At 33.1% G+C, this 27,477-nt stretch overlaps 1 protein-coding gene, 1 long non-coding RNA gene and 1 pseudogene across 8 annotated transcripts; 1 reads left to right on the top strand and 2 right to left on the bottom strand.

The window, feature by feature from the left end:
• Positions 1-186: 186 nt before the first annotated feature.
• On the bottom strand, positions 187-4,701 carry LOC146919270 (uncharacterized). Of its 4 annotated transcripts, none has more exons than XR_015011419.1 (3): positions 1,103-4,697; positions 930-1,017; positions 187-872 (listed from the first exon to the last, which is right to left on the bottom strand). It is a non-coding gene; the product is annotated as an uncharacterized LOC146919270 (long non-coding RNA). The 4 variants fall into 4 exon arrangements; XR_015011420.1 differs by having other exon boundaries at positions 187-777; XR_015011418.1 differs by having other exon boundaries at positions 187-747; positions 1,103-4,695.
• A 441-nt stretch (positions 4,702-5,142) lies between these two features.
• LOC146919269 (transcription factor MYB3R-3-like) lies at positions 5,143-12,755 on the bottom strand. 3 transcript variants are annotated; one of them, XM_085712554.1, is made up of 8 exons: positions 12,634-12,755; positions 12,327-12,473; positions 12,074-12,125; positions 11,760-11,826; positions 11,380-11,474; positions 11,170-11,273; positions 10,719-10,847; positions 9,450-10,394 (listed from the first exon to the last, which is right to left on the bottom strand). In XM_085712554.1, the coding sequence occupies exons 2-8, from the start codon at positions 12,458-12,460 to the stop codon at positions 9,542-9,544; spliced, it is 1,434 nt and encodes a 477-aa protein (XP_085568680.1). In that variant the 5' UTR covers positions 12,461-12,473; positions 12,634-12,755; the 3' UTR covers positions 9,450-9,541. The 3 variants fall into 3 exon arrangements, with proteins under 3 accessions (XP_085568682.1, XP_085568681.1, XP_085568680.1); XM_085712556.1 differs by lacking the exons at positions 9,450-10,394; positions 11,170-11,273; positions 11,380-11,474; ... (2 more) ...; positions 12,327-12,473; positions 12,634-12,755 and adding exons at positions 5,143-5,725; positions 6,358-7,684; XM_085712555.1 differs by lacking the exons at positions 9,450-10,394; positions 10,719-10,847; positions 11,170-11,273; ... (3 more) ...; positions 12,327-12,473; positions 12,634-12,755 and adding exons at positions 5,143-5,725; positions 6,358-7,684; positions 8,050-8,172.
• Positions 12,756-22,712: 9,957 nt separating this feature from the next.
• On the top strand, positions 22,713-23,806 carry LOC146919268 (protein P21 pseudogene; annotated as a pseudogene). Its single transcript, XR_015011416.1, has one exon. The product of XR_015011416.1 is annotated as a protein P21 pseudogene (transcript).
• The last annotated feature ends 3,671 nt before the right edge of the window (positions 23,807-27,477 follow it).

The raw sequence follows: 27,477 nt of genomic DNA, 5'->3' as shown, positions 1-27,477 counted from the left end.
AGTACACACTTATAACCTAATGTGAATTAATCAATAAGTAACCACTTTTTTGTAAAGCCTCGTCATCTCTCTTTTATTTCTTACGTTGTAAAACGAATTTCTGACTTTGTCTAAATATAATCACGCTTTAATGGTTTTAATAGACTTGTATGTGAAAGAAAAATAATTGTCAAATGCTAAATAAAATAAAAGAATAGTGAAAATTATTATTGACAAATGATTTTAAATAAAAACTATTACTGAAACCATAAGTGTGGTTTAATGGTTTTGATAGTGTTCTACACGAAACCAAACTAATTGTTTAATGGTTTTGCTATGGGTATGGTTTCTGTGAGTTGTACTCCAAAGCCATTTTGCTGTGGAAATGGTTTATGTGAGTTGTACTCCAAAACCATTAGATGTACTTAATGGTTTTCTTTGATCCAACATGGTGCATATCACAATCTAAAATAAAAAACATATGGAATTTTCTAACCATAACAGAACATTTTCAAAACCATCAGATTCAGGCACCAACTTTGAATTCTTAGCAACAGAATCACAATTCTCAGAAAAATTCCCAATTTGATTTCGACAATTTCTCAAACCAAGTCCATCATCAATTTTCCCAAATTCAAATCAATCCCTAATCCCTCCAACTCATTACTCCCAATTCTCCTCCTCTTCAACGTCGTCCTTTCACAATTAACGTCGTCCTTTTTCTTCCAAAAATCAAGAATGCAAAGGAACTTGAAAATCTCCAGCAAACTTCATCACCAAACCAATCAAACCCATCATCTATATGTAACCAAATTTGAAAATCATAGCAAGATTCGAATTCAAACACAAAATCATCGGTAGTAACAGTTGACAAATTCCTGAAAGGATGGGACCTGAGAATTGAACCAAAACAAGTGAATGAAATAAAAGTGAAGAACACAATAACATACCTTTGATTTTCTCAATGCGTCTCTTGATTTCTTGTGAACAAGCTTCACAATACACGTGAACTTTCAGAATCACTATCATAACCTTAGGCTGCACCATATAATAAAATAAAAATGATAAAAATGATCCATCACAGATTCAGATAAATTTAAAAAGAAAAAAAAAATTAATTAACCTCTTCAGCTTTCTTTTCTTCCTCTGGCTTAGGTTTCTCTTTCTCTTCAATTTTTTTCTCTTGTTCTGAAGGTGGTTTTGGGATCGGAGAAAGAAGCTCAACTTGTCTATGACTCTTCCTCTGAACTCTTTCAAGAACCTTCAATGGATCCGCTTTTTCTCCTTTAACAACAACCTTGTGAGATTTGCAATCAGTAACCACATCTTCATAATTATAAATCTACACGATTTCACGCATAGCGTTCCGCAATTCAAAATTGAAATCTCTACAAATTCACAATCACGCAAACTTGTCACGAATTACAATACACACATACCTCAGAAGAATAGGGATGATCTGCAATTCCGTTTGAGATCGGCGACCTAGGAATCGAATAAGTTGTTTGTGCAAAATAGCTTATTTTGTGCAAAATAGCTGTTTTGCACAAATAAGCTGTTTTGTATAAATAAGTTGTTTTGAATAAGCTATTTTGTATAAATAAGTTGTTTCGAATAAGCAGTTTTGTATAAATAAGCTGTTTTGAATAAGCTGTTTTGCACAAATACGCTGTTTTGTATAAATAAGTTGTTTCGAATAAGCTGTTTTGCATAAATAAACTGTTTTGAATAAGTTGTTTTGCATAAATATGTTGTTTTGCATAAATAAGTTGTTTTGAATAAGTTGTTTTTAAAATGAAATTGGAATAAGCTGTTTTGTATAAATAAGCTGTTTTTAATAAGCTGTTTTGTATAAATAAGTTGTTTTGAATAAGCTGTTTTGCACAAATAAGCTCTTTTGTATAAATAAGTTGTTTCGAATAAGCTGTTTTGCATAAATAAGCTGTTTTGAATAAGTTGTTTTGCATAAATATGTTGTTTTGAATAAGTTGTTTTTTAAAATGAAATCGGAATAAGTTGTTTTGTATAAATAAGTTGTTTTGAATAAGCTGTTTTGCACAAATAAGCTGTTTTGTATAAATAAGTTGTTTTGAATAAGTTGTTTTCCACAAATAAGCTATTTTGTATAAATAAGTTGTTTCGAATAAGCTGTTTTGCATAAATAAGCTGTTTTGAATAAGTTGTTTTGCATAAATATGTTGTTTTGCATAAATAAGTTGTTTTGAATAAGTTGTTTTTTAAAATGAAATCGGAATAAGCTGTTTTGTATAAATAAGCTGTTTTGAATAAGCTATTTTGAACAAAAGTTGTTTTGCATAAATAAGTTGTTTTGAATAAGCGGTTTTAAAAAAAGTGATCCTAATAAGTTGTTTCGAATAAGCTGTTTTGCATAAATAAGCTATTTTGAATAAGTTGGTTTTTAAAATTAGTCGGAATAAGCTGTTTTGTATAAATAAGTTGTTTTGAATAAGCTGTTTTGCACAAATAAGCTGTTTTGTATAAATAAGTTGTTTTGAATAAGTTGTTTTCCACAAATAAGCTATTTTGTATAAATAAGTTGTTTCGAATAAGCTGTTTTGCATAAATAAGCTGTTTTGAATAAGTTGTTTTGCATAAATATGTTGTTTTGCATAAATAAGTTGTTTTGAATAAGTTGTTTTTTAAAATGAAATCGGAATAAGCTGTTTTGTATAAATAAGCTGTTTTGAATAAGCTATTTTGAACAAAAGTTGTTTTGCATAAATAAGTTGTTTTGAATAAGCGGTTTTAAAAAAAGTGATCCTAATAAGTTGTTTCGAATAAGCTGTTTTGCATAAATAAGCTATTTTGAATAAGTTGGTTTTTAAAATTAGTCGGAATAAGCTGTTTTGTATAAATAAGTTGTTTTGAATAAGCTGTTTTGCACAAATAAGCTGTTTTGTATAAATAAGTTGTTTTGAATAAGCTGTTTAGCACAAATAAGCTCTTTTGTATAAATAAGTTGTTTCAAATAAGCTGTTTTGTATAAATAAGCTGTTTTTAATAAGTTGTTTTGCATAAATATGTTGTTTTGCATAAATAAGTCGTTTTGAATAAGTTGTTTTTTAAAATGAAATCGGAATAAGTTGTTTTGTATAAATAAGCTGTTTTGAATAAGCTGTTTTGCACAAATAAGCTATTTTGTATAAATAAGTTGTTTTGAATAAGTTGTTTTGCACAAATAAGCTATTTTGTATAAATAAGTTGTTTCGAATAAGCTGTTTTGCATAAATAAGTTGTTTTGAATAAGTTGTTTTTTAAAATGAAATCGGAATAAGTTGTTTTGTATAAATAAGCTGTTTTGAATAAGCTGTTTTGCACAAATAAGCTATTTTGTATAAATAAGTTGTTTCGAATAAGTTGTTTTGCATAAATATGTTGTTTTGAATAAGTTGTTTTTTAAAATGAAATCGGAATAAGTTGTTTTGTATAAATAAGCTGTTTTGATTAAGCTGTTTTGCACAAATAAGCTATTTTGTATAAATAAGTTGTTTTGAATAAGTTGTTTTGCACAAATAAGCTATTTTGTATAAATAAGTTGTTTCGAATAAGCTGTTTTGCATAAATAAGCTGTTTTGAATAAGTTGTTTTGCATAAATATGTTGTTTTGCATAAATAAGTTGTTTTGAATAAGTTGTTTTTTAAAATGAAATCGGAATAAGTTGTTTTGTATAAATAAGCTGTTTTGAATAAGTTGTTTTGCACAAATAAGCTATTTTGAATAAGTTGGTTTTTAAAATTAATCGGAATAAGCTGTTTTGTATAAATAAGTTGTTTTGAATAAGCTGTTTTGCACAAATAAGCTGTTTTGTATAAATAAGTTGTTTTGAATAAGCTGTTTTGCACAAATAAGCTCTTTTGTATAAATAAGTTGTTTCAAATAAGCTGTTTTGCATAAATAAGCTGTTTTGAATAAGTTGTTTTGCATAAATATGTTGTTTTGCATAAATAAGTTGTTTTGAATAAGTTGTTTTTTAAAATGAAATCGGAATAAGTTGTTTTGTATAAATAAGCTGTTTTGAATAAGCTGTTTTGCACAAATAAGCTATTTTGTATATATAAGTTGTTTTGAATAAGTTGTTTTGCACAAATAAGCTATTTTGTATAAATAAGTTGTTTCGAATAAGCTGTTTTGCATAAATAAGCTGTGTTGAATAAGTTGTTTTGCATAAATATGTTGTTTTGCATAAATAAGTTGTTTTGAATAAGTTGTTTTTTAAAATGAAATCGGAATAAGCTGTTTTGTATAAATAAGCTGTTTTGAATAAGCTGTTTTGAACAAATAAGTTGTTTTGCATAAATAAGTTGTTTTGAATAAGCGGTTTTAAAAAAAGTGATCCTAATAAGTTGTTTCGAATAAGCTGTTTTGCATAAATAAGCTATTTTGAATAAGTTGGTTTTTAAAATTAATCGGAATAAGCTGTTTTGCATAAATAAGTTGTTTTGAATAAGCGGTTTTTAAAAAATCATTCTAATAAGTTGTTTTGTATAAATAAACTATTTCGAATAAGCTATTTTGCATAAATAAATTGTTAAGAAAAAACTTATAATATGGGGCTTTATTAGGCCCACAAATAAATAGATTTTATAGTGGATCCAAATAATTCTTTTCACTTGGGGTGTAGAAAGCAATTATGTTGGGTGTAGAAAGCAATTATGCACGGTGCATAAGGATCTCCTTATGCATAATAACTTTTGCCAAGCACAAGTAGTCACAAACCCGAACGCCATGAAAAAGCAGAGTTGTTCCAACCAAAAAATGAACTTATGTTCTCCAAAATGCTACGTCCTTTGGCACAACTCATTAACCATTTGAGCTCAAATATGTGCACAAAATACATGGATGACACGCTCTATTTTTACTCACAGACATCATCCTAATTGGACTGCTGCCTATCATATCCTTTTTTTACTTTCCATACCTCCCACTTGAAGGATTAAACTAAATAGTGCAAACCATAAAAGAAGATAGTTTTTCGGCAATGAGAAATTATATATTAACTAACAACATGAGATATTACTGATGTCATTATATTTCCCACACATGAGACAAATTAATAAAAATAGATGGTTCATTAACCCTTTTCAAAGAGCACTTGAAAAACAATTTAGGCAAATGGGACAGATGAAGAAAAAGACATGAGATTAGAAACCATAATGAAATAATCATTGTCTTTTTTGTAACCAAGATAACAATTCAGTCTAGTAAAACCATAAAAAATGACTAATGAACATCTACCTTAAAGTTTACCAAAAAAAAAAAAAACATCAATAGCATCCTAGAAAGAGATCTGTATTTTTTCAGAAATCAAAACAAGCAAAGTTATAACTTGTGATCGCTAGCATAATCCTGCCTGGTGTATAGAAATTCCTACTTATCAGTTGTATTCTTTATCAAAACCTTCGCTGACAGAGGACGAGGAGAAGGAGGGTACTTGTTCAGTCATCTATCAAGATCTTCATTTTCTTCAAGCAAATTAAAATTTGCATGCATATATAAAATAATACCAATATTACGTAACAAAGCCCAAGTAATCTGCTTAAAATTGTAATAAGCATGGGTCAAAATACCAATGCAGAAACAAACATACTCTTATTGGAAAGCCGGCTCTCACCATCAGATGAGGATGAAGATATAGTTATCAAGTCACCATAAAAAGGTGAAGAACGTGTACTTTCCAAGTATCATACAATTTGTTGAAACAAGGAAAGAACTTCATTTTCAAACCTACAAAAATGAAAACAAAATTACAGAACAATGGTTAAATAATATTAGATAAAACTGCAATTTGTTGGGGATGAAATATGCTTGAGAAACTATTTACATCTCAACAACTAAGGAAGATCCAAAAATCGACATTATAACAACTATCCATTTTTTCATCCTCCATCAACACAGAAATATAAAGGAAATTGTTAAAAGAGCCTCTCATCAGATAAGAGAAAGTATGAATAAGTGTTTATATGTGGGGTCAATTCTCACATCACAAACTGGTTTTGTGAGATTATGTTAGACCCAAATGTATTTTTACATTAATTGTCAGAGCCAAGATGTTATTAAAGGCAGTGGAAATTAGATATCGAAAATGAACTAAAATTATAACAAATTAAAACAACACAAAAATCGATTAGTTGCAAAAGCAATTGATTGATAATAAATCACAACCTTAAGTGAGAAGATCTATAGGTAAACAACAAACATTCATTTCATCATTTTACCAAATAGAACACCAAAAATGAAAATCAGCAACATACAAAATTCACACATGTCCATTTGAGTATTCGTCTTACGATTCAAATTAATTGTACATAAAATTTATTTATCCAATCAAAATAAAATATTAAAAGCAACATTCGTACCTTTCGAACCTTGAGTATTTCAACACCTCAACATCGTTTCCTTTCACAACATCTTTCAGTGATATTAGACTTGGAATATGTGGAATTATTTCAAATCGTTTATATGACCAATGAATTCGAAAAACTTTGAACCCATAATTCTCTTGTTTAGAGTGTTTAACCAACCAACTTAAACCACACCACCACGGATCTACAGGGCCCACAAGACCCAAAGGAGCCACCGAAGCATCAATGGTGTAAACCTTAGTCCATGATTCTCCAATGCCATATTCCTTCATAACCCACATTGTAACATTCTCGAAAGACGATCCATCACAAATGTAAAGAAATCCCTTCAATTCTCCCAATCTAATAGACATGTTAAATTCCAATCTAGTAGACATGTTATCAGGAATTCTATTATCATGATTTCCAAACACATGTGGAGGAGTAGGAAATGACTGCAACCTCTCACTATCAAAACAAAAACACAATATTGACTTTTGCTGAAGACCTTCATATATGATCCAATGAAGTGCACCGTTAACACATGTCGGATACATAAGACTCCAAAAAGAAATTTGAGGATCCACTTCAACATTTCTCCATGATGGTGTTCCAACCGTATGTATCTCAAGGACCAAACGCTCAAACACCCAATAATTGGTCCGTTTAACATGTTTTTTCCACAATCTTATCACCTTATATTCATTAGTTTTGGGTTGGAAACCAAAACCAGCTTGCACCTTTGGCTGTAACCGAGGCGTCTTTAACCAGTCTTTAGTAGCTTCAGGAAGTCTTATGAACTCCCTCGTTGCAGGGTTGCAGATCACTAAAGAGTTTTTGGAGTATGGTTCAGATAAACAAAGCAAGCCCATGCAAGAATTCACAATACTAAACTTGTTATGATCTGTGGTGCAATCAATATTGTCTGATCTGACGCCATTTATCTCCAAATATGATTTGGCACCACGAAGAGGAAGCTTCAATGTAGGCTCAAGCTTCACACGATTGTTGTTTCCAAACTCAAACTTTTCAGGATCGCACTCAAGAAGGTATAGGTTTCTTGACATGCATAATTTTCGAAAGATGAGACTAACTGGTGCTTGCTGAAATTGCAATTTAGCAAAATGTGGTTCTGAAATGAGTGTATTCCAAGTTTTGCACACACATCTACATATGAGAAGAGACTTAATGGGAAGTTGAAGGAGAATTTTGGTAGTTAAGTGAGATGGAAGATTATCAAAGTAAGGGCAAAGTTCATGACTTTTTGCTTTAATGCTGCATCTTTGGATAGTAGCCCTTGGTGGGGTAATTGAACCCTTTTTTCTTTTCATGGCCGATCACACTAAATTGCCAAAAGGAATAAATGCAAAATAAATAAATCAAATCACACAAAAAAAGGATTCATATTTGACAGTAATTATAGAGGCCAAACGAGAAAATAAGAGCAAAATACATTCGATTAAACATAAAGTTAAAGTATGAATGAATGAAGTTTATTTTATATTAAAAGATAAGACAACCCATAAGTCATAGCTCAACGGATAAAAATGCTGAAATTGTTAATTGGGATGCCATATGTGTGTGAATTTCAATAATTATTTGTATTTTGTTTATTTTAAAAAACTAACTACAAGACAAGCTAACCGTAAAAATAAACATGAGAATTAAGGAGAAAGAAATCAATCGCAACAGTGATGAGGAAAATACCTTGGGTGGGAATGGAGAATCGCAGCGTGCGTGCAATGGTGGTCGACGAAATCAATCAATTAAAAGGGCGATCGTAGGTTTTTTCAAAATCCTTTATTTATAAACAGATTTCGGCTTACTTTTCTAGAAAAAAGAAGAAGAAAAAATCGGATTAGTATACACCCTTTTATTTATCATAGATCCCTTATTAAGTTATTAGTTCATTTTTTTTTTTTTTTTTTTTTTTACTATTTCATATGTTTTAAACATAATTAATGATTTTTATCAATGTTATTCATCTTGTAATATTAATTTGACTTAATTGCAGTTTTAGCCCCCTAACTTTTCCAAAGTTGTGATTTTGGCCCCCTAAGGAGAAAAAAAAACCTACAAAACCGCTCCCTAAGTTTTGCAACTGTGGCAGTTTTGGCCCCAGGGTCAATTTTGACTTGGTCTACGCTGACGTGGCACCCTAAGTGAGCAACATTATTTGCTTGTCTCCTAATGAAACTTATCTTAAAGTTTTGATGATTCATAAGTGAAGCTTTGCAAGAGTTCAGAATAGCGCCGAACGTGGAATTGGTGTTGAGGTTGCTCGAAATGCCGTCAACCACTTGCTTGCAGTCAAGTTCGATAGATACCGAAGTATACCGTACCAAGCCACTTTATCGCTTCTTTTAGACCTCTTGCTTCCGCCTCTTGGGGTTGAGGGAGACCTCTGTACCAAGCTGGCTTCGCTCCCATGAACTCCCCTCGATCCTCACATAGCGATCCCATAACAACTTTGATTCTTAAAATTGTCGCGTCGACATTACACTTCACTTCCCCAGCTAACAGTCTAATCCACCCCTCTCGTCTTTGATTTGTCATTCCATTGTTTTGGTGTTCTCCTTGTTCCCTCCTTTCATGCCTTGCGCGGACCTGCTACCATTGAGATAAGACATCACGTGCCAAATGCACTGAGATACACGGCTGCGTTTCGACATCGTTCCACAACTTATCGTTTCGCCGCTTCCAAATACACCAAAAGATCATTACAAAATCAAGAATTTTCTTAAAATTTTATTTTTAACAATTTTAGTAAAATTATAAATTATTTGTAAGCTTAAATGCATTTTGTCTGTATTTTTTTTTTTTTTTGTAACTTCACTAATCATCCCCAAAATTTTGTCTCATTTTGTACTCTCTTCTCTTTTCCTTCTACTTTCTTCTGTATTACTTTTATTTTCTTTCACTCTCAGTTTACAAACTAAACACGGCATAACCACAAATCATGTCACTATCTATTCATTTTCTACTTAACATTATACTCTTTAACTTTATTTCCTTTCATTTTCGTTTTCCAAGCAAAGCCTAGTCTAGTCTCCAAGTAAAGCCCACACGTGTCCAAGAAAAATGAAAAAGAAAAAAAGAGAGGATAATTTAGGGAGAAAGTCTAGTCTTTAAATAGAGCTACAGAAATGTTTGTGATTTCTGTTAAGCTTTACATATAAAATCATTCCATAGCATTTCATCATTCCATGGAATTTCTAGGAAGGAATGGAACAAATCCTTGGTTGAGTTTTAAATTATCGAAACCAATTACACATCCTGCTTTAGGAGTTGTGATAGCCATTTTAGAAGGTGTTTGGGACTTGCCATATTTGTCAGCACTGCATGACTTCCTAGGAGATCTTTTCCTTATAATAGAAGGAATGTTCTCATAGGTCATTGCTAAGTTTCTTAGCACCGATTCTGGGCTCACGTTGCTTTTGTTATTGCTTTCCATTCCAACTTGAACTTTCCTCTCATGATTAGCCAATTTTGAGTAGCTCAAAGAGGAACTATCAGATTCATTACCAGCAATAAACTTTGAATCTGTAAGAGAAACCTTTCGCCATTTGGGAAAATTATAGGCCTCGTAAGTAACAGTACTGGAAGAAAGGAAACAATCCATATTTGTTGCAAGCATATCCAACGATGAGTTCATGTATTTATCTGCGAAGGTAGGGTTGGCATGGTCTTTGAAGCATGTAACTGTTTCCATCTCATTTGGTAAATTGACCAATCTTCTTTCACTTTTTTCCGAGGCCCTAGGAGCTGCCACGCCAAAAATGTTTTTATCAGACCGAAATTCCTCTACGGAAGCATTTCGAATAAACACTCTAGTTGGGAAGCTATCAGCATTGTGATTCAACCAGTTACTTTGTTTGGGAGAAACTATTCCAACTAAACTTTGATCTTCAGCTTTAACCGAACCATGTGCTGGTTTTATTAGAGAAGAGCAGAAACTGGAAGTGGAAACATCCATGTCACATCTAGTAGGTGATGCCGATGACTTCTTTTTCAGTGAGCTGTTCCAATGATTTTTTATAGCATTGTCACTCCTGGCTTACCCATATGATACAACGAATTAGATATTATGAATATATGTGCCTGCTTCAGGAATGCACTTATATTTATCAATAGCTCAAGTATAATTGTTCTAATTTTCTGTCTTTGATTTTTTAGGGAGAGGTTGTGACAGAACTAATAGGTTGCTGAGAAAAACTAACGCATCTTTTGAACACACTTTTGGTGAGGTATATCCTCAAAAAAATCACTTTCGAGTAAGTTATCATTTTATTGATATTTATGCAGGTTTTGAAGCATGTATTTATAGAGGGCAGGTTGAAAATTCTGCATAACAGACAACAGTATCAGATAAGTACCTTCCAGGAAGAACCCTTGCAATTTCTGACCATTTACTGCCATATATTTGGTAGTAGTGAGCAAGTATTGACTCCTCCTCCTCCGTCCAAGCACCCTTTTTTATAGCGGGATCAAGGTTATTATGCCACCTGAAATGATCACCTAGTAGTTCATATTCTGACAACATACTTTTTAAGAAACATACATATGGAATATAGTGATCTGCAAAATATAATATCGATGATTTGATACTTAGAAACATATGAATGAAGATGACCAATCTGATCCAAAGCATAGAAATCCAACAGAAAAAGCCTACAGAATATTATTTATGAATGATAAAATTGCACACAAAAGTTGTCATTTTCAAAGGAATAGCATCATAGCAATACATCTAAGAATAAAACACAAATTCACAGTATACTTCCATCTCTTGAAATTAGGCTCTGACTAACATTTATAACTGCCTACCTCTCTCGACATTGCTTTCCGATACGACCTGGCATGGATTTCGCAATAAAAGACCATCTCTTGAAACCATACTTTCTTACTAGCTCAATTAAGGCCTCATCCTCCTGAATCATTAAATGCAGAAGGAGACAACAATCACCATCAGCATTTCAACCAACACATATTGGCACAATAAAAAAATTATAACAAGTGTTTACACTAAAAGAGCACCTCCTTTGTCCATGATCTTTTTACAAGATCATGATTCGAAACCTTTTGCCAGCGATGGAAGCATTCAATGTCTGTTCGCCCAGGGAAGTATGCAGCTGTAAAAGACCAATTGAACAACCAGATTAGTTTGAGTTATAAACGAGATAAAAATACATATAGTAAAAATCTACAATGATGACAAATAATGTCACAAACAGTATCTACTTATGCTATATTTTATCATGAGGAACAAACACTTGCTTCTCTCAACATTGCAGTGGAGTAAAACCCAAAATGCAGTTAAACTCATTATGTTAATTTAGCGAACGAAAAAAAAAAAAAAAAAGAGTAATTATAAACTAATAGTTCAATTCAAATTGATAAATATACTGATATATTACCGCATCCACCTATACTTTTCCAGATGCTTCCATCATGCATCTTGACTATCTCAATCAAAAGATTATCCTGTTTGCCATAGTCATGAGATTGCAAAATCAGAGAGCATTAACACTGTAAATTGCAACCTAAAATAATAAATACCACAAAAGGATAACAAAGACAAAAAAGAGTATAAGAACAAAAATTGCAACTTCCAATAATAGTTAAAATTTGTACAACAAATATTTCAATAGCCCTTGAGCCTTAACCAAATCAAACGTCACAGTTAAGAAACTATATTACTAATGATTTTAAATTAAAGCAACGTACATACCTCTTCTTCTGTCCAGATTCCGTTTTTCGAGCTAATTTGCGATTTTATTTTCCTATCAAACAAAAATTGTGAAAATTATTAAAGCAATAATGCAACAAACTACATTTGGTATCACTGATGAGTCTTCCTGATTCACAGTGAGCCACCGTGAACCGTAATACTGGCAAACTCACTGTGATACCAAACATGCATTTCGAAACGACCTTTAAAAAATTGACTTCACTTTAAAAGTCCCAAGCACCAAGAAACTTACCCTGTAGCAAGGGATGATTCCAGAAAACAAGTGTCACTATTGCAATTGGGTGAAGAGAGACATAAATGAAGCAAGTCTCGATGATTTGGTGAACCAAATTGTAAATCCTTCAGCTCCTTTTCCATTTCCAACATTTCTCTTCTTTTTCTAAATCAAATCATTATTCAACACAGAAATAATCACATTGAGAACAACACCAAGAATATAAAAATGAAAAAAATCACCAACACAGATATGACTAATTTATTTGCATGTACGTTACAAAAAATGAAGTGGATGATGATAATGATCAAAGTAACGTACTTACTTGAAAATCGGTGAAATGAAAATGAGTGTAGAAGCTTAGAGAGTAGAGAGTGTAATGTGGAAATGAAGAAGACAGGAGTGGTTTTAAACTAAGGGTGTATATGTGCAGCTTGTGTTGGAAGCTAGACAAAAGTGACAGAGACTACTGTTTTGTTTTTTATTTATTTTTTCTAAGAATTTAACGGATTGTTCTGCACTTTACTTGTGATTATTGTTATTTAATTTAAGATTGGATTATTTAATGACTGAAGTAGTAACCGATATGGCTGCTTAATGATCAAGATTTAGCAGGGCTGGGCCTGTGTGTCACAAGGACATAACCCATGTTTTGGCCCAAAGATGTGAGTATTTGTTGTGTGACAAGTGTGGATTATAAATTCCACATCGATCAAAAGACGATGGTTGAACATTTTATAAGTGAGAGGGCTCATAAACTCATTGTTTTAAATTTTTTAGTAAAAGTGTGGTTTCTCTCTCATTTATGTAGTTCGAAATGGTGAATTGAGGTAGAGTAGACTATGATCCTGTATTCATTTGGCCGACTCTTATCTATGTGGGTGATCTTCTTAACTCTCTCCTTGTTACCCAACAATATTAGAGTATTACTTTTCCCACCCTATAGGATTCTAGCGCGCCCTGCGTTTTTTCCAAAAATGCCCTTGAGGTTTCTGGATTTCATAATCCGGAATGGTGTTTTCCTTTGTTACAGAGTGAAAAATGGAGTTACGGATTTTTTCGGATTATATAACCCGAACTGTATCAGCACAAATCTTAAACATATTTGTAACATGTATAGCCATTTTAGGGGCAATATTAATCTTCCTAACACTTATCATTCTGTATTAGGTCATTGTTACCTGTTCTTAATCAAAAATCGGGTTTTTGGGCTACTTGATCGGATTGCTCCGAAACTTCTCCGGAAAATCAAAAAAAATTCAAGGACCATGACTCCCGTAGAAGGGACTTCTTACAGGACTCCGCACCTCAAAATCCAAAATTCCATCGTTTAAACTCATTTTTAATTTTTTTAAATTTTTCACATTCTCAGAAAAATCCGAAAAAATTTGCAGTAGTTTTATTTGATTTTTAGAATTTTTTGGTGGTATTTTTATATTTTTATGATTTTATTTGACATGATTTTAGCATTTTTTTACTTAGTTTTTTTGTTGTTTTTAAAAGCAAAACTCAAAACAGCTGAAATGTGAGAGAGTCTGATGACTAATTATACATAAGAATTGTCCGGATTATAAAATCCAAAATAGTAAACATGAATCCGGATTTTAAAATCCAAACTGCACAAGGGCATTTTTGAAAAAAAATGCAGGGCGCGCGAGAAACCTATAGGGTGGGAAAAGTAATAGTCGCAATATTATAGTTGGGTCCTATTTTTCTCATCTCAAAAGTCGGTTTGGATATGTGCAAACTATTAGAAGTTCATTGATGTGAGTGGGCACTAAAGATTTTTTTTTTTTTTCCGTCAAGATCAATGGGTTTGAACAAATTTAATTTTTAAAAAAGAGTTGGGGGATAAAAGCAACTTCCTACTAAAAAATCATCAATTTTCCGCGGGTTCAGTAGATGCTTCTAAAAGATTTATGCAACCATCCTTAAAACCTAAGTAATGTCGAAACGGTTAAGTTAAACGTTTTTATTTGCGCTCTTTTATGTGACCTCACAGTTGTGTGTTTGAGTTGTAGTTGTGTTAACATTTCGTCTTCGAATCAAAAAAAGAACAAGATTTATGCAATCAACACCACTTCCAATAATGCTAGGCTTTTATTGGTAGCAAGAGTGGGAAAAAATAGCTCCCCAAATATTTTTCATCAGTTGTCTTGTTTGAATATCTTTTATCTCTTTTTTACTTTTTATCTTTTATAACTTATATGTTATTTGATGTCCTTACTATCAACTGAAACTTTTTCCTTGTATTTTTAATTACAGAATTATCAGTAATGCATTGATAAACATTTTTTTTAATAAATTGTTATAAAAAATCAAAGGAGAACTATTTAATTTTCTTTTGACAAAGTAGATTTCAAGAATTTCAATATGAAAAATCTTCTCTTATGATATTTAAAATTAATGAAAAAAGGTAATATTTGTATAACTTATACATCCTTTCTAAGAAAATATATCTTCAAATAAATTGATATAAAATTTGATTTTGATCCACTACTTGAAATTTAGCCTACGATTTTTAATTCTTCAAATATAATTTCACATTTTTTTGAGAAAATATAATTTTACATTAAGAGCATAATACTTACGACATCTTAGATTAGTTTCAAGATAGTTACAATCTGTTTTGTTTTAGGAAAAGATATTTACAATCTGTTCTTACTATAGAATAACTTAAGTCTTTCGGCACACTAAAAAAATCACAAATTTTTATGTTCTATACTGCTAAAATATTTTATATTACGTGGGTCAACTATTTAATCTACAATATTTAAAAAATAATCCTTCAAAAAAATGAATTTTGAAAGCCTATTTACCAATCTCAAAAGCAAGATTTTTATCACAGTGTCTTCTAGAAGAATACTTATGTATTGTGCCTTACTCACAGTTCGTCTCACGTGATTGCACCTAAACAATGTTATTAAATGATGATTTTGCAATTTTAATCATGAACTGGATGAACAGTATCTGGAGAAGGGTGAAGGCGTGGTGGAGGGGGTGGGGTAGTTTCGGAGGTTGGTTGTAGGGCGTGGGGCGGGGAGGGTGTATGAGATGAAGCTAGTTTCGTGGAATGTCCGGGGATTAGGAGGGTTGGAGAAAAGGAGGGAGGTGAGGAAGTTGGTGGGGGAGAAGCGACCTTTTATTCTTTGTATTCAGGAAACAAAATTTGTTGTTTGTGATGACTTGTTGTGTTCCTCTCTGTGGGGTGATTCGAGCCATTCTTTTTCGTTTCGCCCCTCAGTGGGGGCTTCGGGTGGATTATTGACTATGTGGGACACGTCAGAAGTGGAAGTTTTGTCTACTGTCAGTCAGGAGCATGTGTTACAAATTCATGGAAGATTTATTCGGACAAATGAAGAGTTTTACTTGTTCAACATTTATGCCCCTTGTGATTTACGGGCGAAACATCAGTTATGGGTCTCTTTGTCAACAAAATTGCAGTTGTTAAGGGGTAAAAAGGTTTGTGTGTGTGGAGATTTTAATGCAGTCCGGTGTGCGGAGGAAAGAAGATCTCTAAGGGGAAGTGTAGCATCGTCTGACATCCATCATTTTAGCCAGTTCATTGACGACAATGGGCTGGTTGATATGTCGTTAAATGGTCGCAGTTTCACGTGGTACAAGGGAGATGTAACCTCGATGAGCAAGCTTGGTAGGTTTTTGTTATCAGAGGAGTGGTGCTTACAATGGCCAAATTGTTTTCAGGTAGCCCTTCTTCGAGGTCTATCTAATCATTGTCCGCTTCAGTTATCCGTCGATGAGGAAAATTTGGGGCCTAGGCCTTCTGGAATGCTGAAATGCTGGCAAGATATGCCGGGGTATAAACAGTTTGTGGTTGAAAAGTGGAATTCATTCGACATTGCTGGTTGGGGAGGTTATGTTCTTAAAGAAAAATTGAAATTTATTAAGTCAGCTTTAAAGGAGTGGCACTTGGCTCATGCGAAAAATATTCCAAGTAAAATTGATTCTTTTAAAGTAAGGCTGGCCGAACTTGATGATATAGGGGAGGATGGTGGTGTGTTGGTGGAAGATATTGAGGAGATGAGGGGAATCTCGCATGACATCCATTCCTTATCTCGTGTTAGTACTAGTATCAGTTGGTAACAATCAAGGATGCTTTGGTTGAAGGAAGGTGATGTCAATTCTAAGTATTTTCATTTGGTCCTGTCTAGTCGTCGTAGGCGGAATTCTATTGTGTCGCTAATGATGAATGGTTCTTTGGTGGAAGGGGTTCAGCCTATTAGGAATGTAGTCTTCTCCCATTTTCGTGATCATTTTTCGGCGCACACCGTTTCTAGGCCAGGTGTTGAAAATTTAGCTTTTAAATCTCTATCTTTTGCGGAAGGAAATGGCTTGATCAAACCTTTTTCAGTCACTGAGGTGAAGTTTGCAGTTTGGGATTGTGATAGTTATAAAAGTCCTCGTCCAGATGGTGTGAACTTCGGTTTCATTAAAGAGTTTTGGGAAGATTTTAAGGAAGACATCATGCGCTTTATCACTGAATTCCACAGGAATGGCAAACTGACAAGAAGTATAAATACTACTTTTATTGCTCTTATACCGAAGATTGACAATCCTCAGAAATTAAATGACTTTCGACCTATTTCTTTAATTGGCGGTTTGTATAAAATTCTGTCGAAAGTGTTAGCAAATCGATTGAGAATGATTTTGGGAAAGGTTGTATCAGAGTCACAGACAGCTTTTGTAAAAGACAGACAGATTCTTGATGGCATCCTTATTGCGAATGAAGTGGTTGACGAGGCTCGTAAGTCTAAGAATGATCTTATGCTTTTTAAAGTTGATTTTGAAAAGGCTTATGACTCGGTGGACTGGGGGTATCTGGATGCGGTTATGTGTAAGATGGCATTTCCGGTGTTATGGAGAAAATGGATTAAAGAATGCGTGACTACAGCAACAGCGTCGGTTCTAGTCAATGGCAGTCCCACAGATGAATTTCCATTAAAGAGGGGGTTGCGTCAAGGAGACCCTCTTTCACCGTTTTTGTTCTTATTGGTGGCCGAAGGATTTAATGTAATGATGATGTCTATGGTTGCGAACAAGTTATTTACAGATTATGGGGTTGGTGGCTCGAATTCTGTAAGGGTGTCCCATCTTCAGTTTGCAGATGACACGTTGTTATTAGGTGTCAAGAGTTGGGCCAATGTGAGAGCATTGCGTGCGGTGTTGACATTGTTTGCAGACATGTCCGGCCTCAAAGTAAATTTTCATAAAAGCATGTTGGTTGGAATTAATATAGCAGATTCTTGGTTGAATGAGGCCGCATCTATTCTGAATTGTAAGGTGGGAACGATTTCGTTTATGTATCTGGGTCTCTCGATAGGGGGTAACCCTAGGAGGTTAGCGTTCTGGGAACCTCCGTTGAACACCATAAAATCTAGATTGTCGAAGTGGCAAAGTCGTTTTCTCTCTTTTGGGGGCCGATTGATTCTTCTCAAGTCTGTCTTGACCTCTCTGCCTGTCTACGCTCTTTCCTTTTTCAAAGCTCCGTCAGGTATAATCTCTTCCATTGAATCTATTTTTAATAATTTTTTTTGGGGAGGGAGTGAGGTTAACAGGAAAATTTCTTGGATCGCTTGGAGCTCTGTTTGTTTACGACAGGAGTATGGTGGATTGGGGGTGAGATAGTTGAGGGAATTTAATCTTGCTCTATTAGGGAAGTGGTGTTGGAGGTTGTTGGTGGATAGAGGAGGGCTTTGGTATAGGGTGTTAGTGGCGAGGTATGGTGAGGAGGCTGGGAGGTTGGAGGTTGGGGGCCGGAGTGTTTCCTTTTGGTGGAAGGAGATAGCGAAGATTAGGGATGGGGGAAGCGCAGGTGATGGAGGGTGGTTTGCTGAGAGGGTGTCGAGGAAGGTCGGGGACGGGGTGAACACTTTGTTTTGGATGGATAGATGGTTGGGTGACGTCCCTTTGTGTTTGCGGTTTAGCCGCCTTTTTGAATTAGCAACGAATAAGTTAAGTACGGTGGATGAGATGTCCTCTTTAGATTGGGGGGAAGGGGACGAGGCGTGGAGATGGAAAAGGAGATTGTGGGTGTGGGAGGAAGAGATGTTAGAAGAGTGTAGGTTGTTAAACAGGTAACGTTGAAGGTTTCTATTCTTGCTCGGAGATTGCTGAGAGACAGACTTCCAACAAAAAATAATCTTTTTCGACATGGTATTATTCAAGCGGACAATTTACAGTGTGTGGCGGGGTGCGAGACAGAAGAATCGATATCGCATTTATTCCTTCATTGTGAATTTTTTGGTTCCTTGTGGCAGTATGTCAGGCTTTGGATCGGAACTTCAGGTGCTGACCCTCAAAATATTCATGATCACTTTATCCAATTTATTCATTCCAGAGGTCATTCTCAGACATGCATATCTTTTCTTCAGCTTGTCTGGCTTGTGTGCATCTGGCTAGTTTGGACCGAACGTAATAACAAGATATTTAATAACATCCAAACTCCCATAGATCAAATTATGGAAAAGGTTAAACAGCATTCCTTTTGGTGGTTGAAAGCAAACAACACCACTTTTGTTTTTGATTCCCATAGTTGGTGGTCGGACCCTCTGACATGTTTGGGTATCGGCTGACCTTTGTTTTTGTTTTGTTAGACAATTTGTAACCTTTTGTGGTACCTCAAGTACACTTTGTGCTAAAGTGTACCATCGTTATTGTTAATATATCTCATTTTGATTTCTTCAAAAAAAAAAAAAGGATTTGCATAATTTTTTAAGGTTCATATTAACAAATGCGCCGGGGGTAATTGTTGAAAATTAAATATAGTATTGATAAATATCATGTAAAATGTATTATTTTTTAATGCTTCAATATGCTGAGTTCATAATTTTTAATATATTTAATTATATCTTAATATATTTAAATATATATGGTACCTTTTATTTTAAATTTTGATTCTTGATTTTTTTATAGCTATTTTAGCCCTTTATGTTTCGTTTGTGATGTACTAGGGGCCTAGTTTTCATTCCAATTTACATCAAAATTTATCATTTATTACCATGTCACTACACTCTCATAGTCAATGTGACTTTTCATGAAAATTAAAAGTTAAAAATGCCAAATAGTTTGAATCTCTAATTAAGAATTTCTCTCACTCTCACTTGTACGAGCATTTTTCGACATTTTTTAATTGAATTTTAAAGAAATGTCACTTTGGTCGTACAAGTTGAGTGTCAAGTCAACAAATGATGCCACATTAACTTAAAGGGAGAAAATATATGGACCAAAAGTCATAAAAAAAAAAAAAGGTCAGGGCGAAATGCACAATTGTGAAATTTGAAAAGTCAAATGTGAAATTATAGATATTTTTTTAAAAAAAATTAGCAGCAATACCATAATATATGATTCATGGGTGCACGATTTTTTTTTTTATCAAATTTTAGTTACCTTCCGACTGAACTCAAATTACTAAGGTCTCATTCCTTTATAAAGTGGAGGGTTAACAAAAAAACTATTCCACAATTCGAAGGTTTAAATGATTTTTTTTAACAAGGCAAAATGAAATATATTACGAAAAAAAGGAGGTTCCTTATCAGCACAATGTGTGCCGAAAAAGACCTCAAAAATGTACAACAGAACAAGTCACAAGGGAACCAAAACAAAAGGAAATTAGCCGATGTCCAGACAAACAAACGGCTTGACCACCACATCACACATGAAAATTTAGACTAACATTAATATTATTGACCTTCATCCACCGAAAAGAATGTAGCTTTACTTTCTCTAACAATTGGTGAATGATACTTTCCTTGTTCTTGAATATTCTATTATTTCTTTCATTTCATAAAACCCACATGCAACAAAGCCAAACAAGCTGCATAAAATTACGACAAACTCGCGAACCTCCTGAAGAGAAAACAAACTGAATGAAATTATCATGTAAATGAAACGGATCAACCACTGAAAATACCAGACCAAAGCCCTAACTAAGCCCCACAAAGAACCAAAGCTAAGACAAGAAATAACCAAATGCTGAACAATCTCGGTACCGCAGCAACCAGTCACGCAATGCTTAGGGGCTGTTTCGTTCTAAAGATTGAGGGAGGATGGATAGCAATATCATGGAAAGTTTTCTGCAATCTGTGTCTTCCATTGTTTGGTTTGCTGTCAGAGAGGAAAGAAAAGTTCAGTTTATGTGGGGCCCATGGGTTAAAAGCTTTCCACCCAGTAATGCAAAGAAAGTAGGGTGAAAAGTTTCAACGCACTGAAATGACATATCTACCCTTTGTTTTCCACATTTACATTTTACATATCATTTTTATTTTTAATTTGGAATTTTGGGTTACAAGTGACTTGTTTTTTGTTTTTTTTTATATTATTCTTTCATAAACATTTTTTTATGTATATTACTGGTGCAGTTGCAATTTTCAATAAAACATAATTAATTACAAAAATAAATAATAATCAAATTAATATTTATTCTGTAAATATATACATATATAAGGATAATTATGTCTTTTACTAAATATACATCTTTCTTTCCTCACATAATCTAGCCACTTTCAGTAGTACCAAACAACCAAAAAAACATCTAACTTTTCATTCACTTTCTACTCACTTTCATTCCTTCAACAATCTTTTCTTTTACTATCTTTCCTACTACTTTTTTTTCTTCTTCCAAACAAAGCCTTAATCTCGAGAGGAGTTGTAAATTCAAGACTCAACAATCCGGAGTTGTAAATGCTCATATCATCTTTTCAAGTTTTTTTACACCTCTGAATTCACATCATCTTTTCAAGTTTTTTTACACCTCTGAATTTTCAAAATATGGAGTTGTAAACTATCTATTTCAAAAAGTTTCATCATTTTTTACACCTTTGAATTCAACAATCCGTAAGTGTTAAAATACTCACCCTAAAAATTCAAGATTTTCTGACATTGGAATTAATCAAACCAGACAAATCTCATCCAAATTAGTTAATCCGGATAATTGTATGTACTCTCGACAAAAGTTTGTCTCATAATATTCTTGTTTTTGTCAAATCTCTTTCTATCTATTTTGTTTGATCTCATAACTACTCCCCCGTTTCTTTTTATAAGCAAATTTTACTTTTTAAATTCATTCAATTAATGATGTATGTGATCCATATTATAAACAGCATACATAATTAATTGAATGAACCTAAAAAGTAAAATTTGCTTATAAAAAGGAACGGAGAGAGTACAGTTTATAAATCAAACTACAAGATAATGTTCGGTCCAAGCTGGTTTTTTTTACCAAATCAGGCACCTATAATTCAAGACTTTATGTCGTGTTCTGAACAATTGACTTTTATATTGTTCAAGTTTCGAGCATTCATTTTTCAACCTTTAGCCCTCTGCACAAAATTCAAATGTGACTTTTGACTTTAAGTTTTTTTCGTTATTTTACCGCATGCATGCATCCACTTTTTTCGTTTTTGTTTTTGGCAAAGTACTCCAATTTCTTTCTTTTTTTTCTTCAAGTAGTTTAGAGTTAGAATTCACCTTTTTCAAAATGAATGGGGTGTCCGAGGTTTAAAACCCGACCCCTGCATATAATGATGCATATTCCTGCCAACTTAATTATGTTCATGGGGTACTCCAATTTCTTTTATTAATTAAGAAAATGATAAATGTCAAAATTCGATTTTTTTATGCTAATATGATTCATTTCTTTTTTGCTAATAAAAATTCATTTATAATTTAAGACGTTGCAAGAAGTTATTCATAAGTAATTTTAGATACATAAAAGGGTTTTGATATATGACAGACATCTTGATCTGGTTGGGTAAAGTCATAAATTATCTATTAATAGTGGTCATATTTAAAATATTTTTCTCATGTTTGACAACAATTACACGTTAAAATACGTTTTGTTGTTCGTCCTATTTCTTGATTATTTGCACATTTCCAGTTTCAACTAGGTTGAATATATCTTCGGAGGAAAAGTCATAAATTATCTATTAATTATAATTTCTTTCCTTGGCTGGTGAAGCCATGCAATTTTCCCACTTCTCTTCCTCTTTTGCAACAGTATAGTTAGTTATATCAAATTATCCTCAGCAATATATAAAATAATACATTATTAATAAATCTTGAATATCGTTACACATTATAATATTTTAAAAAAGCAAACACACAAATGCTCCAATTGTGTAATGTAAATAAATAACGTTGAACTTTGAAGGTACGAAGATTAACCAAAGGGATTGAGGGAGGAAATTTTGACCACAGTTAACCAGCTTTTCCACAATCACGGCTCAAAACCTTGTTTAATTAACGTGACCTATTTTGCTAAGCTACCATTATATTATTACACTTTTCAACAAATGTTAGTTATCAATAATTTATTTTAATTCTAAATACTTGACTTGTCTGCTATTTCATAACTTATACATATGAATTTTCCAAAACAAACCACATTTTTCTTCTTTCAACATATCCAAATGTTGAACGAATCAAATCAAATAGTAATAATTATTTATAAAACCTACCTTTCATTCATTTTTCATCAAACACAAAAATGGCCATCATCATGAAAACAAACCTCTCAATCTTCCTTCTCATAGCCATAACATCCATAGCTGCAGCACAAGCAGGAAGATTCAATATCACAAACAAATGCAACTACACCGTATGGGCCGCAGCCTTCCCCGGCGGTGGCATGAAACTCAACACAGGTGAATCATGGAACATGAACATAACCAATGGTACAAGTAACGCAAGAATCTGGGGTCGAACCAATTGCACTTTCGACAATTCAGGTCTCGGAAAGTGTCAAACCGGTGATTGTAACGGAACACTAGAGTGTCAAACAATAGGTACACCACCAAACACAATCATGGAATTTGCTTTGAACATGTACAACGACCTTGATTTCTATGATGTTTCGCTTGTACAAGGTTTCAATATTCCAATTCTGTTAAAACCGTCTTTAAATTCCTGTGGTACCGTTAATTGTACTGCCGATATTAACGGAGAGTGTCCTACTCCACTTAAGGTACCAGGTGGATGTAACAATCCTTGTACTACGTTTGATACAACTGAATATTGTTGCAACTCTGATTCTGCTAGATCTGCAGCTACCAATGCCTCTGCCACGTGTGGTCCAACAACTTATTCTAAGTTCTTTAAGGATAGGTGCCCTTATGCTTATAGTTACCCTAAAGATGATGCAACCAGCACATTCTCTTGTACGGGAGGAACAACTTATGATGTTGTCTTTTGTCCTTAAATTACTTGTTTTTAACTCCTCTTTTTTATTGATTTTTATTTGTCTTGATTACAATTTGTGATTCTTATTGTAAAATTTGATATATGTATCTGTAACAAAATAAATGGGTAATCTTTAGGGGATTCCTCTGCACATCTATGGAATATTGATGTGCGCTAGAGCTTTGTCATTGAATAAATTTAAGTAAGATTTATGTAAAAGTAAATTCTGATCTTGAGAACAAATTAATTGATGTTTATTAAATAAGAGACTATGATTCATATGGTTCATAGTATTACAGAAATTAAACATGGATATGTCATATGTGCAGCCTGTATCCCACATCATTTCGGACAACTGATACGAAGCTCCAGTTATGAATTATAGTTACCTTATGTTCGGTTATAATTGTTTTCATCTATATATGATCAGCTATAATTCTTGTAAGAGTTTTCATTTTATGTACAAGATATTTTTACATTGTTATATTAGTTTTTTTTCCTTCATCTTTTTCCGTCTTAACCATCTAAGTCTTAGGAGATTGAATTCTAGTAATTCGAAGTTTAATCGGGAGAAAGAAAAAATGATTCGTCTTTAACCGAAGTTTATTAACTACTAGAGTTATATGAGTTAGTTTATTGTCATATTTAGTTTCGTATCTCTTAAGGCACCTTATAGATAACACACACACATATACATATATATATATATATATATATATATATATATATATATATATATATATATATATGAAGCTTTTTCTAGGGGAATATAAAGATATAAAGTTGTTTATAAGATGTTTGAGCATCAAAATCGCTAATTCAACTTCACAATTGCATTGTTATTTCACATAAGTTTACTAACTTTATTACATATTGAAATGAACATTGTTATTTATCTAGAAAATTTTTATCAAGAATTGATCAAGAAAAAGTCTCAACCAATTAAATTTGTTATTTGCCGGAAATCAAGGAGATATATATGGATATTTTATTAATTTACTTAATTTATTATCGGGTATGGTACCCGTGGGTATGGGTACAATCAAATCCGTGTGTCTGTATCCATATAATAATGGGTAATCAAATAACCATCTATTATACCCATGGATACCCGTTTAGCTACCCACTCCGTACCCGTGACAGATTTTACCCACGGGTACCCGTGAGCATGGGTATTTTTGCCACCCCTAAAATACATTTTGTCACTGTATCTATCATTTCCCTATCAAATACTGATATTTTACTTTTTTTTTAGGGAATTTATATTTTACGGTTGTAGTCGTAAAATATTTGGTCAAACATAACGATATAAACAAAACGTGTAGTTTTTTTTTGTCAAAAAAAAAAAAACGTGTAGTTTTTTGACCAATCAAAACGTGTAGAATTTTTTTGACGCAACAAAACGTGTAGTTATTATCCTTCAAAAAAAAAACGCGTAGTTATTAATCTATAAATCGGTCTGATTTCTTTTGGAAGATTTTACCCTACACCCCTACCTCTATACCTTTACCCCTACAAACCATAGAAAGTTCCAATTTTACCCATTTTCTCAATTGAATTCACCCCCACAACATTCCCATGCATAAAAGTTTTCCGGAACTGAATTGATTTCCAGTCTATGTTAATCAATTTTATCGCAAACAAAATTGTAAACTGAAAGTACAGATTTCCATAATTTTAACTAAACTGCCTATTCTTTGAATTTTAAAAAATCTGCAGATTCCGAAAACATTTTCTCATGGTTACGGTTTACAATTTCACTTAATCATGTTTATTATAGATTCAATTGAAAATAAAATTGGGTATTTTTGGAGATTAATTTCAATTCTGTATGTTTGATTTTCAAAAGGGCTCACAAGGTTCTACGTTCTTTGTGGCATATGTTATAGGTTTGCTTCCAATTCTTCATTCTTTCCCCATTTTCATCTTGACATGCGAAATAATTGTTTAATATGTTATTTCCGAAAACTTTTTTGTATTGGAAATCTTGTGGGGGTGAAGTGAATTGATAAATGGGTAAAATTGGAATTTTAATATGGTTTGTAGGGTAAAGGTATAAATGTTGGGGTATAGGGTATAATTTCCTTTCTTTTGTTGATAATGGCATGGGCCTTCCTTCTAAAGTGCATTGTTTGAACCCATATATCCATCATGGACGAGAAAAAAAACAAGGTTAATAGAGTTTAGCAAAAAAAAAATGTTAAACACCATGAAGATTATGTGTCAAAAAAAAACACCATGAAAAAAATCACCCCCACACAATTACAATTTTACACATGATCTAATTGGCCATTAATTACCACATCATTACCATCAAAGTAAATTGTTTCATCTACCATGCTAGGTACAAAGTTTTCCACTGTCTTTCACATGACATTTGTTGTGCACATAAAGTTAATTCTTTCATTTTACCCAAATTTTCTCTATGTGCAAAAGTCATGGATCAAACATTTGATTACATATACCACTTGAACCTATTTATTATTGATAAAAAAAAAAATTATTTTCGGTTCCCTTGAACATTTAACAAGTGTGCACTCCTGACATTTCTAAGCAAATTATATGTCGTAGTATACTGTATAGCATTACATCATATCAAATTACAATGCAGGCGACCCTTTATATAATGATCATGAACTTTGTGAGGTGATCTCAAGTCTCTAAAAATATGAATACTTTAAATTGATCATCAACTTTTTTATATGTTAGTATGTTACTACTCCAAGATATAATGTGCATGATTAAATATTGTGTTTTTCGGTGACTGTTTGTTAATTGTACTACTAAAAATCCTATGAAAGTCCTAACAACTAAAAACTTCTTGTAACACAGTCTCAACTCAAATGTAGTGTTTTTGTGAAGCCTTGTTAATTGACCACATCACAATGCTGATATGGTCATTAAACGTCCAATAGGACTCCAAGTGAACGTATTAATTGTGCCATACCCCTGTCTCACATTAATAGGAAAACTCCTTCCTCCAATAGTAAAATCTCTATATTTTTAAATATTATTTTTCTTCCTCTCTTCTCCGCACCATACCTTCATCTTCTTTCATGAACATGTACAATGAGTCTTGCGATCACAAAGCTAGCTTGTATCTTCCATGCACAAAAAGATATCTTAGATTCAGGGCCGGCCCATAGCCCGTCGAGGCTGGGCTATGGCACCGGGCCTCAGATTTTTGGGGCCCAAGATATATTTTTTTTTGGTATGTAAAGCACTAAATTATTAATTATATACATCTAAAGCGAAAAACTTTCATGTTGGTCACAGTGCTGTGGTGGCGCGGCCTCTCATGTTTTAATGTGAGGTCATAGGTTCAAGTCCCTCTTGAGTCCTTTTTATTAATAATTTTCTTTTATAGTGCTTTATTTATTTTTTTGGGGCCTAAAATTCAATTATTTTTACATCCCTTAAGAGATTAAAACTGGGCATACGAATTTGTTAAGACGGCCCTGCTTAGTTTTTTTAGTTTTACAAACCGTTAACACCCACACCACATGTTCCATATTACTCTAAGAGTTCAAAAACTTGTCCATTTTAATCATTTGTGTAACCAAAAAGTTATTAATTGGAAAACATGAAAATATATGAGATTGGATAGGTGAAACCTTGCCACAGTTTCATTGCTTCCATGCATGAGAATGGGGTCTCCACTCTCCAACGGTGTTTATACACTTGCAATGACAACATATTACCTGAAAAGTCCGAAAACGACACCCTGTTACCTCCGAACCACAATTTTTTAATGAATAGTAGAGAAAAATGGAGAAAACTAAATAACATAGAAGAAGAGTAATGATACATTGACCACCCTATGTGGCAATCCTTCATTGTACACCCTTATGGCATTTATTTAGTGGATGAGAGAGAAGTGAATTGATAAAAAGAAAGAGAAATATAAATAAAAAAATGTCATTTGGAATGGTATATGAGTGCTATGGAGAGAAAAAAAAGGGTGTCAATCCAT

Source organism: Medicago sativa, chromosome 5, assembly GCF_051527215.1.
Source record: "Medicago sativa cultivar Bolivia chromosome 5, Bolivia_mono, whole genome shotgun sequence".
Taxonomy (NCBI): Eukaryota; Viridiplantae; Streptophyta; class Magnoliopsida; order Fabales; family Fabaceae; genus Medicago; species Medicago sativa.
Note: the sequence above shows the minus strand (reverse complement) of the source record. Positions and strands in the feature narration are given on the sequence as shown.